At 48.2% G+C, this 11,938-nt stretch overlaps 1 protein-coding gene across 5 annotated transcripts in view; it reads right to left on the reverse strand.

The window, feature by feature from the left end:
* Window positions 1–8,099: 8,099 nt before the first annotated feature.
* Kcnq4 (potassium voltage-gated channel subfamily Q member 4) overlaps window positions 8,100–11,938 on the reverse strand; it is a 51,116-nt gene continuing 47,277 nt past the window's right edge. For all 5 annotated transcript variants that reach the window (XM_004645957.2, XM_004645958.2, XM_023706206.1 and 2 more), the window contains 2 exons: window positions 10,729–10,858; window positions 8,100–10,170 (listed from right to left, as the gene is read on the reverse strand). In XM_004645957.2, the coding sequence (XP_004646014.1) occupies window positions 9,958–10,170; window positions 10,729–10,858 (343 nt within the window). In that variant the 3' untranslated portion in view covers window positions 8,100–9,957. The remainder of the gene's footprint in view (window positions 10,171–10,728; window positions 10,859–11,938) is intronic.

Raw genomic sequence — 11,938 nt, forward strand, 5'->3', positions numbered from 1 at the left:
GGCTGGCTGGCATGTGGTGCTGGGGGATTGAACCGCGGTCCCTGTGCTTTAGCTGAGCTTGTTCTAAGTAGGTGCTTTAGACCACTGAGCCATCTCACCAGCCCAGCAACTATGTTTAGCAATAAATCAGGTATTATGGAAGGGGGAAGAGGATAGACTTGTGGTTGATAACCAGAAACCTCTAGCATAGCCGGTCTTAATAAATAGTATGTGGCTCAGTTGAGATTAGAACTCAAGCCTCCTATGTCCCAGGATACTAGGTGGACTGGGCAAGATTATCAAAGGCCTGAGTCCTGTATAATGTTGGAATCTACTAGACTTGGTATCACTTAGACATCACTATGAATACCCATCTTGGCCACCTTACTTTCCTTAAGACTCAGTTTTCTCATCCATAAAATAGGAATAATTAGGGGACTCATCTATGAGTGCTGCTGTGAGAGCATATTCCACAATTCATGACATGCTGGGTGCTTGCATGATGAAATGGGTAGGGTAGGACACAGGAAGAAAGGAAGTCCAAGGGAGGTGACAATCCTGTCACAGACCAAGGAGCGTGGACGAATAAAGCCACTGGAGAGGCAATGAGTCCAGAGCAGTTAGCTTGTGGGGGAGGTGATCAGACGGACAGAGACACATTTGGAGTAGGTAATGACCAAAGAGGAGTGACCTTCTGCGTGGCAGGCTGAGGAGCTGGAATTTGTGGGGAGCCACAGAAGGTAGGAACAGGGTGGAAGAAGAAAAGTTTTCTTTTTTCCCTTTTTTGTGGAAAGATCATTCTGCTATGGGTAAAGTGAATTTGGCAGGGTACACTGGAGAAAATGGGGACCCCTAAGAAGATTGTCATACTGATTTAAGCAATGATGACAGGCCTAAACACATAGGAATAGAGCATGGTAGATGAGAAAAATGGTAAAGAAACAGATGTAGTATTACCTAAGAGAGATTGTGCTATGAAAGAGCCCAGAATACAATGTCTGACATAAGCAAATAGTCTTTTGCTGAATAAAAGCCTCTATATATGGATTACTCAGGATTAGTGTGTGGTTTTATGTAACAAAATAATAGTATCTTGAATATAAGAAACCAGATAGATGGCCCAGGATGGGAGGAGTTATCCAGAGTGTTGAGATCCAGGCCCCTTCTTCTCATTGCTTTGTCATTTATGAGTCTGACCTTATGATTTCAAAAGGCTGTTTTAGTTAGTATATCAACATCCTAGCCAAAAAAAAAAAATAAAGAAAAGAAAAAGGCACTTTCTGGAAGTTGCCCCAAATCAGCACACAAAAACTAACTGTTCAAAAGATCGTCTTTATTCTGGAGGGCCATGTATCTAAGGAGAATTGGGGTATTCTGTTACTGAGGAAGATGGAAATGGATCATGCAATCTCAATAACGCATTCTCAGCTGTTGGAGAGCAACAAGAAAGAAAGGAGCTGAACATTATTCTAGAGTATGACTTGGGGGACAAAAAGACTCTTCTTTGGAGTGGCAGCTAGGATCTTATCCACAGGGGCAAGGGATAAGATCAGAATGAATGTGCTAGGTCAACCAGGGTTGAAGGCCAGGAGATGAAGGGCCCGGCAAAGGTGCAGAGCTAAGGAGTGAGTCTATAGTGACAAGCATGTTTTGGTTATTAGCACCCTCACTGTGGCCATAGGAATGCTGAGGCAGTGATGGAAAAAGGAGACCAAGGACCAAAACTTGGAGGATGATTGACATGGAAGAGAATGCTGGGACAGAGATTGAAAAGGAGCAGTTGAGGAGACAGGAGGAAGGGAAGCCAAAGAATTATCGCTGGAGCCTCAGATCTGCTTTAGCCCAAAAACCAGCCATGGCGGGCACTTGGGTCTATAGAGGGTCTATAGAGAAGTGGCTTTCGGATCAGGAAAATTGGGCCCAGGTCTTACAAATGAAAGAACAGAGGCTCACCAGCAAGTAGAAATGATTTTCCCAGATGTGATAGCTAAGCTGGACTGCCAACTTGATTGGCTTGAAAGCTGCACAGGAGATTGGTAAAGCACATTTCTGGGTGTGTCCCGGAAGCATGCCCTTGAGCACTACATTTGGCCCCTAGGCTCTTCCTCTCGGGTATTGTTTTCCTGGCCACCATAAAGTAAGCTGTTCTGATTCACCACCTCCTTCTACCATGATGTTCCTACACCAGAACCAGAAGCCACTGATTGAAGTTCCTGAGACTATGAGCCAAAGTTAAACCTCTCTTCTCTCGGGTTGTGGGTGTCAGGTGTTTTATCCCAGCAACGGGAAACCTCACCGATACACCAGGGTTGTAGCCTCAGATAGTCAAAGCAGAGGCACCAAACCCAAAATTTAATGTACTAAAATATTTTGGGAGGAAAGAAGTCTTAGAGATGTATCATGGGGGAAAAAAAACAGATTTCTGTGGGACTTCTTTACTTTGCTACATAGTTCCCTGAGCTGAGGATTTCCGAGGCCTTTGCACACACACACACACACACACACACACACACACACACACACACACACACAGCCCAGTTAATGTCCACATTCTCAGAACACTGATGCCTGTGCTCCCTCTCATTAGGGTGACACAGGGCAGGCTAAGAATAAAAGCAGAGGAAGGCCATCCGGGAACAGCTAGGAGTTGAAAGACAGGTTTATTTCTGGGCTCTCTTCTGGCTTTCTGGACTTCAGTTTCCCCATTGAAAAATCAGGCTGTTGACCATGGGCATCTCTGACTCTCTAAGATTGCCTTCGCTTCCCCTTGATTTTATCTGATAGACTGTCCAAGGCCACCGCCCCCCCCCGACTGTCACTGTCTCCTTAGCGTCTGTCTAGACAGTACTCTGCCGTATATGCCATGTGAGCAGGGACCTCATGACTTTGGGAAAATGGCTATGAGCTTGGCACCTAAAGCAGTGCTTGATGCACAGTACAGATGAGCAAACAACTGGAATAAAAGAATGACGGGCAGAGAGCCAGCCTTGTACTGAGGCAAGTCCTGGCACCCTCATTTCTCAACTTTGCCACTCTTGCCCTCCTCCCCCTCTCTTCTAGTCACACTGGGTTTAACCCAAAGGCCTTTGGGGTCTAATACCCGGGCTCTATAACCAGCCTGTTTCCTGGCTTCAAGTTAGTGCTGCAACTCCAGTCCAAGGTCTTTACTGACGCCTGGTGGCCAAAGGAAAACATAACAGGGACAACGATCATTCTTTGGTGGAAATCCCAATTGCATGTGGCCTTCCAATCAGCATTTATTAATTGTCCATGTATCCAGCCTTGAGTTGGGGACAGTAAGGATACAAACAAGAACATGTTTCTTGTCCTACAAAGCCACAGTCATACCTGTGAGAATCCAGAAAGGAAGCGGTTAGGGTCCAGATATCATACTCAAGGGGGTCCTAACCAGAGTGTGGGAAAGGTAAGGGCAAACGCATCCCTTTCTGAGCAGGCAAGGAAGCCTGGCTCTCAAGCTTCAGGATGTTTGTCCTAGAACAACTTTTTGCCAAAAAAAAAACCCCAACAAAACAAAAACAAAAAAAACACAAAACCACCTTTCCCACCTTGTCCAGGAAATCCTCCATTTCTCACCCATTTTAGAGGCTACTTGGGGAAAGGCGGAGGAGGGGTCAAGGAGAGCAGAGGGGAGAAGAGGAGAGGGAAAGGGAGGGGATAAGAGAGGAGAGGGAAGTGGAGTAGGGGGTGGGGAGGGAGGGCATCTAGAGCCCAGAGAAGCCATTTGGAATAAAAACCAAAGATTTTACTGAGAATTTAAGAAAATCCTTTGTGATATGCAAGATAAATCTCCTACTTCATCACTTCCAGCAAAATTGATCTTACTAGCTATGCCACTCAGGTCTTGTGAAATGCTATAAAACAAACCAACCCAAAATCTTAGTAGCTGAAAAGCCAACTATCATTTCGTACTTCTAGGTCTCCGATTCCACTGCCATTCAGCTGATGCTGACTACAGCAGGCTGGACTGCTGGTCTGGGTCCAGGTCTGCTTTACCTGTCTGTATTTTGGATCCCAGGTGAAGAAGCAACAGCTGTCTTACCTGGGGAAGGAGGCATTGTGAGGTCTGGCATAAATTAGCATGCCTCTTAGGGTCTCTGTACGACAAGAATACTGTCCTTTCCTTCCACGTTTGGCTGGCCAAAATAAATCCTGTAAAAAAGCCCCAAGTTGTTGTGATGGTGCATTGAACGCCTTGGAGCTCCACGGTGTTGCCCACCTTGCCCCTGCAGGGCCCATGAGTCCATTCCCCAGCTGCTGGGACTCACTGCTACTGGGACACAGCTGTGAAGCTCACTGGGATTGGGGACTGCCAGGAACTGGCTGCTGCTCACAAACCAAGGACTGCGTCCTCCTTTCATCTTAGTACAACTCTGCAGTTCTCTCCAGGCTCTAGAGTTCCTGAGTGTCAACCAGTGGCTCAAGTGACATCACCCCATGTCAGGGGAGTTTTCCCTCTGCCCAACTCTGCCTTCTATATGTATGCGTCTTCTGAGCTTGCCCCTCCATAAATGTTCTGCATACCATTCTCTGTCCCCAGAATGTGATTCCAAGAAACCTACTGAGACAAATAGGCAGGTACATGCCACCCCAGAGTAGTCATGGCATGGCTGAGGAGAAAGAAAGACCTTCAGACAGAGTATAAACCACTGCAATAGTTCAAATGAGTTCCCAGTGAGTTAGACCTGATCTGACAGCATCCTGGGTATGTGCTTAATGTGTATGTAGCATGAGAATTGAAGTCACCTCTGGGAGGTTTTCATTTTGTGATTGCATTTTTCGTATTTTATATATTAGGGCTTCAGATAAGTTAATTTAGCAAAGGCCCTGGAGCTAAAAAATAAGGCCCCCAAACTATAGGATGTCTGCACACATCCACCTGTGCCCAGTAGGGGTGGAATAAGCCCCCAGAGCAGTCCTCAGCCCCTGTACACTGAGAGCAGAAAGGGTTCCAGGCTGGTGACTTCACTCCAGGCATTATGGACAGATCTGTGACCCTCCAAAATAATTATGTTGAAGATCTAACTTCCAGAATCTCAAAGTGCGTCTACATGCAGAAATAAGAGGTTATGAAGATAAAGTAGGCTTGTTATCACGGCCCCTAATCCAATATGACTGGCATTTTCGTAAGTGAAATGCAAGATGCCAGACACATGTATGTGTAGAATGATGATCATGTAATGATCACCGAAGAAAACAGCTACCTACAGGCCAAAGGGAAAGACTCTGAAAGGAAATCCGCTCTCTAATACCTCGGCCTTAGACTTCAGCCTCTAGAACTATGTGGAAAGAAACTTCTGTTAAGCTGCCCAGCGTGTGGTATTTGTTTTGGCAGCCAATACTGTCATCCCAGGGGGCTCTTACTGCATCTGAGTTGGGCCCTCAGAGCTTCTGCTTTGGCCTTGTCCATGAAGGAGACTGGTGTAATTTACTAGAGCATGAGGAGCCACATGGAGCAGAGATAAGCAAGCCTGCCTGTGGACCAAGTAGGATCCACCAAACCCTGGGCATGTAAAACAACCTTAAGCTGTTGTTTTAGTCCATTCTGTGTTGCTGTAACAGAATATCTGATGCTGAGCACTTTGCGAAGAAGAGATTTTTTTAGCTCACAGTTTTAGGTCAAAGGCATAGAATCACCTGCTCAGATGTGGCAAAGGCCTCATTATGGATGGCATCACAGTGCTGGGAGCATGTGCAAGTGGTGGGCAGCCCCCATGAACCAGGGATGCAGGGTCCCTTATGACAATTCAATTAATCACAATTATATTCTGAGGGAACAAATACAACCCCTGAGGCCTTCACTAATCCTTCTGAGAGGGCCCACATGACTTAATTACCTTTCACTAGATTCCACCTTTTAAGGGTTCCAGCACTCAACACCACTATAGCATGGATCATGCTGCCAGCGCAGGAACAGATGAGATGCACACCACCATAGCCACCACCCAGTGTCAGTCAAGATGCCAGCGGTGTATGATCACATTAGAGATCCCCAATGATACCAGGGGGAAGTACTCAGCCAAGTTCAGCCTAAACTGCTGACCCACAGAATCGAGAAAAATAAAAATTCATTAAGTTGCTAAGTTTTACAGTGAGTTGTTACATAGCAATAGATAAATGACACACCTAGCTAAAATCATATCTGCTCTCAAGGCCATATTTGATGACAGTTTGGGGACTCCCATAGCCATCTGCAAATTCTCCTTGCTGAGCCAGACAAACTTAGAAAAGAAACAGTGAGTTGTGCATTGGTTAATTTTGCATCTGGCTCCCCCAGGGGCTGGATGACCTCAGGGCCAAACTTCAGTCCTCTGCGCCTGTTCATCCTGTATACTATGCTGAGCCAGGGTCTGACATACAGCAGGTGTTCAGTAGACATTTACTTAATTTGTAAAATGCCATGGGACTTTTTCAAGTTTGTTAACATCTACTTGGATTACTTCAGCAACTTCCTGCCTTGTATCCCCACAATCAGGCTTTCTCCCTTAACTTCATCTGTCATGCCACGAAGAAAACTTATTAAAATGCAAATCTATCTCAGTTTGACTCCCACTCTGAAGCTTTCATTGGCTCCCACCTGCCCTCACTAGTGAGTGCTCTTTCTTTGGAATGATTTGTGAAGTCCTACAGTTTTTTTTTTGTTTTTTTTTTTTTTTTTTTTTTCAGTAGTGGGGGTTGAACCCAGGGCTTTGCACATGCTAGGTAAATATTTTATCACTGATTTACATCTTAGCATTTTTCCAATTCTCATCCTTTAATTCTCCCCACACACACACACTGGGGATCTAACTCAGGACCTTGCACTTGCCAGGCAGGCGCTTGTGTCACTGAGCTATCTCCCAGGCCCACAATCCTTAATTCTTAAGTTTCATCTTATACCACACTCTCCTTTGTTCTCTGAACCTTGTCACAGGATTTCTTTCTTTACCATGGTCTCTGGTGCCTCTGGATCTTTACACATTCTGTGTCCAGTAGCTGATACATTTACCATGAAGACCAACACCCTAGTTCCTGTGCCTTGCTAAATGCTTCTTGCCAACCTTACACCCTTTAATGCATTTGATTGGTCATTTTTGGCTTCTCATGCCACTAAACCAAAAGGCAAAGAGAGAGCTCATGCACTGGCTGCATATCTGCCCTTCCTTACCAAGGAAAAACTGGATGGTTGCTATTATCTTAGTGCAGTGTCCTCCTCCCTCTGCATCCAGAAACTCAACTGTCTGAGGACTTAATATGTGCAGACTTTTGCTTTTCATTATTTCCTGAACATACATTACTACAACTACTTATATAGCATCTAATTTATATTAACTATTGGAAGACAGAGATTACTTAAAGTATACAGGAGGATGCCTGTAAGTTGTATGCAAATAGTACATCATTTTTAACTAGGAATTTAAGCATCTACAATTTTGTTTATGGCAGTGGGGCCTGGAACCAACCCTCTATGGATACCAAGAGACAACTGCACTTCCATGCACGAGAGAAAAAGTTAATGAAAAGCTACAATATTCAAAACCATGTAGGATCATGAAGGATTCAGAACCTCAAAAATGATGGCATGGGCCATTTGATCTTATAAAGAAACCTAAGCAGTGGAGGTGTTGGCTGAGGGCGAAGGAAACAGAGGGCAATGGAAGAAGAAAATTATATATATACACCAACTATGGTGCTGCTGCCAGCAGAAAGCCTATTGTGGATAGATAGTTTTCTTCTTTGCTTGATGGGTGTTTATGCACATGAGTGCATAAACCTTTTCATTCCTTCTTTCTCTCCCTTATGATTTCATACGGAGACTGGAATATCACTAACGGTTTGACGTTCAGTTTAGTTGCAGCATCTGGAGAGCCTTCTCTTCAATACTCCAGGGCTCCCTCTCGCAAGCTGTGAGGTCTGATAGCCCCAACCTCTACCTATATTCCTTCAGGTCTCGGAGTGGTCACTGCATCCTGAACTCACATGGGATTGTGCCTTTTTCAACAAAAAGCCCTAACTAGTCCTAATCTGCTTGTCCCTACCCTCAGACCAACTTCATCCCACTGAATAAAACCAAGACCAGCCACCTTCTACTGAAAACTTTAATGAAACCAATAAGTTAATAAGTTAACAAAGTGAGGTACTTGCATATCAAAGGACTTGGGGGAACATCAATCATGGAAGGAGGACCTCTTCCCATATGTCCTTTGGTCACAGGGTAATCCTATTTCCCTGACCTTCTCCACAGCTGTCTCTGAGGGAGAAGAAGGGTGGCTCTCTGGGGACAGTGCAATGCAGGTGAAATGAGCCAAGAGATGCTCTATTCAAAGCATGATGGTACATGCAGAGGACATGTTAGGGCAGAGGATTGGGCACCATGGGGCTGAACAAGATCCAATCTAAACCCTGGTGCTAGTACATGCAGGTCCCCAGTATGAGAAGTAGGCAGCTTGGCCTCAGCCCCTTGTTCCTTAGCACTGCACAGAGGGTTGCCTTCAGTCCACTGTCTCTCACCCTCCTGCCGGGAACAAAGGGGTACAGATACAAAAGTGGTGCTGGGGACTTGCAGTGGATGGGCACTTATGCCAGTATATGGGCTGCCAAGTAAAGTGGGGAGCAGACAGTGCAGGCGACAGCCATACGCACAGCTGGTGAAGCTGTGAGATGTGTTACTGTCCACTCTGGGAGTCAAGAGTGACTAGGAAGGAGTGGACCGGGGGTCTCTCTGGTGGTGTGCAGACCCCAGAGGCCTGAGTTGTGCTGAGAGGACACTGTGGGGAGCCCTCAAGGGTAGAGAGAATAAGCAGTAGTGCTCCTGGGCTGCAGAGGAGTCTGTTTTTGAGGAAAGGGAGTGGGTAAAGCTCTGGGGTTGGACCTGGAAAGATCTGGGCTCACTTTAAAGCTCCCTCTCCTGAACAGAGGGGGCAAGGGCTACCTCTGAGTGGAGATCTGCTAATGCCAGCCCACCAGTATTGACTGCAGAGACTCAGGAAAGGCTGAGGGTCCCTGTGCTCACATCTCCAGCTGTGCCTGCTTGTGGGCATCAGTGTGAGTGTGAGGCTTTCTCTACATCTGAGAAAACAGAGAATTATATTTGTGCAACCCACCCATAGGACACTGTCTGGGAGATTGTGGAGAACACAGAAACTCCTGCCAATGGTCAAAGATATATGGAGAGCCAGAGGAGAATGAACATCCAGCAGGAAGAGGATGGTCCTGGCAGGTGACACCTGCAGGTGGAAAGGAAGGCCCAGCTGGCACTGGCCTTGGGTGAGTGTTGGGAAGAAACAGGCCCCATCCTGGTGGGGGCAGGGATAAGCCATGGATTGGGGAGGGGGTCATGGCCAAACAGCCTGAGACCAGCTACTGCTGGGAGCCCAACTCCTGGTGGAGGATGGGCAGGGAGACCCCATGGGGGCCCCCAAAGTTGCATATTTAACATAGTTTGCATATATGATGCCCACCTGCCTTGAGGCAGGGTCCTGTGCTTTGTGGGTATCTGTGGGGACACCTTGGGCCCAACCCCAATGGGGTGGGGACTTGGCGGGAGGGCTTCTCTGCTCTGTCTGAAGAGCAGGCCACAGACCTCACCTTGCATAGCTGGAAGCTGAGCAGGGCCCAGGGGCTAGAGCCCAGGGCCCCAGTACCTTGCTCCCACTCCTGGGGCAGTGACCCTACCACGTGGGCCATGGCAGGCCTTGGTGGAGTGGGCAGGGTTCTGAGGGTCCCAGAGGCCGTGGGGCAGCTGCTGCTGCTGCTCTCCGTGTGGCCTGGCACCTCACGCTCCTGGGGTGGGGACAGTGCTTGGGCACCCACAGCGGGTCTCTTGCCCCCCACCCCCACCCCACCCCAGGCAGCTCAATACTGTGTGTGGCCTCTCTCCCCAGGAGGGAGCGAGTTCAAGTAGAAGTCCGGAGGCCTCAGTAGAAGGGTTCAAGCGCAAGGCCTAGAGGCTGGCCCAGTGCGACTCTGCCCAGAAGTCATTCAGTCCATGTTGGTGCTGACAGAGCGAGAGATGCTTAGTGTCTGTGCGGAGACCGAGATGTCCTCATGGTCCACAGGACTGTGGTAGTCCGAGGTGATGTCAGGATCGAAGAGCGGCACTTGCACGGTGCCCAAGCTGGCTGAGGTGCCAGAGCGCAGGCAGCGCGAATAGAAGCCCAACAGTAGGTCCAGCTTGTGCTCAATGGACTGCACCTGGGGGCGGGGCACAGCTGGGAGTCGGGGTTGGGCTAGGGGTGGGGTTTTCCAGGGAGGGGGCAGGGTGGCTGCATCAGGGGCGGGGTTTTTGCCGGTTGTGGGGGGAGGAGGCGTGGCCCCGGCGCAAGCGGTGGCGGGCGGAGCCCGCGTGGGGCCTCACCACGAGGAGTCGCCTAGACCCGGAAGATGAAATCCGGCCTGTGGATAGTAGGATGAAGGTGGGAAGCTAGGACAGGTTCCTGGGATGACATTTAGTTGTAATTGGCTGAGATGGTCCAAAAGACAGACAACTGAATAGGTGGAATTTAGGGGGACTTATCTGAGATTGTAGCACCCTGCATCTCAGCAGGAGATGGCAAGCTTACCAAGATCCTTTGGCAGGAAGGGGCGGGCTTTCTGAGAGCGGGGCTTATCCATGAGGCAGAGTGTGGCCGGGCAGGGAATGCAGAGGTCCTGCTAGAGCCTCCTGAGTGGGTGCCCTGGAGTGCAGCCCTCCAGAGCCTCTCGGTGGCCAGTGAACTCCACCGCCCCGGCCAAAGTCCACTCAGCGCTCACCTGCTTCTCCACCTTGACCACGCGCCCCATCATGCTGATTTCATCCACCGCCTCCACGTCTGGGGGCCCCTTGTCGCCCTTCTCCCTGGCCTTTCGGTCTCCAGGTCCCCGACCCACAATCTGGTCCACCCTGTAGGGAAAGCACCCATCAAAGGGCTTGGGTACATGTTGCCCCTCTCTTGCACAAGAACTGTTGCCAGTTGAAGGGGAAGACAGCCTGCACAAGTGGGACAGGAGATCTGAAGGAGGAAGCCATTGCCCGTCCAACTGGAGGCAGAGTTGGGGTGGGGAGATCAAGCCCGGGTTTGAGGGCTCGCCAACTGACTGAGCCAAGGCATCATTACACGAGCATGCTAAGTAAAATGACCAGCTGATGGAGAAGTGGAAAATGGCAGGCTAGGAAAGAGGAGGAGACAAGTTAAAGGAACAAGGTTAGAGTTGATTGCCACTCTTTTCTGCATTTTCCTAGCCTCAACTTCCAATTCTTCTCCTCCCTTGTTCTCTTAAACTTCCTCCAATCAAGTTTGCACTCACAGTTTCATAAAACTACCATTGCCAGACTCCCCAGTGGACTCCATGTTGCTGAATCCAAAGACCCCCTCTCTGTCCTCATGTTTACTACAGCCAGCAGTTACACTGGACCGATCCAATCGCCCCACCCTCCTGTAAACACTTTTCTCATTAGGATTCAAAAACAGTCCTTCCTGTGGTCTCCATCTCCCTGCCGTTCTCCCGGACCTCCCTGCCCTCTCCTCCAACTTCCTGGCTGTTTCTTCCTGTGTCCACAATCTTTAAATATCACAGGACCCAAAGCTGGCTCCTGGCATTTTTTTTTTTTTATCTCAGTTTACTCCCACTTGCTAGGTCAACGTCATGTCTTCAGTCCTATGATTTCAAACCCTGTATACCTGCTGACACCAATTTTTTGTTTGTTTAGAAATGGGTTTGAACCCATAGCCAAATCTTTATCTCTATTCCATACCTCTTTTCTACATTCCTATATCTTGATCCATACTCTAGCTGGATGGCTGATAAGCATCACAAACATAGCCAGTCACAAACTCTCCTACTGAAACTCACTGCATTGCTTGCTTTCTCCATGTTGGTAAATGGCAGTTGTTTTCCATCTTGCTCAAGTCAGAAACCTTGGCTTCTCTCTCTCTCTCTCTCTCTCTCTCTCTCTCTCTCTCTCTCTCTCTCTCTCTCCCCT

The sequence above is a fragment of the Octodon degus genome, unplaced genomic scaffold (assembly GCF_000260255.1).
Source record: "Octodon degus isolate 3935 unplaced genomic scaffold, OctDeg1.0 scaffold00245, whole genome shotgun sequence".
In the NCBI taxonomy this organism is placed as follows: domain Eukaryota; kingdom Metazoa; phylum Chordata; class Mammalia; order Rodentia; family Octodontidae; genus Octodon; species Octodon degus.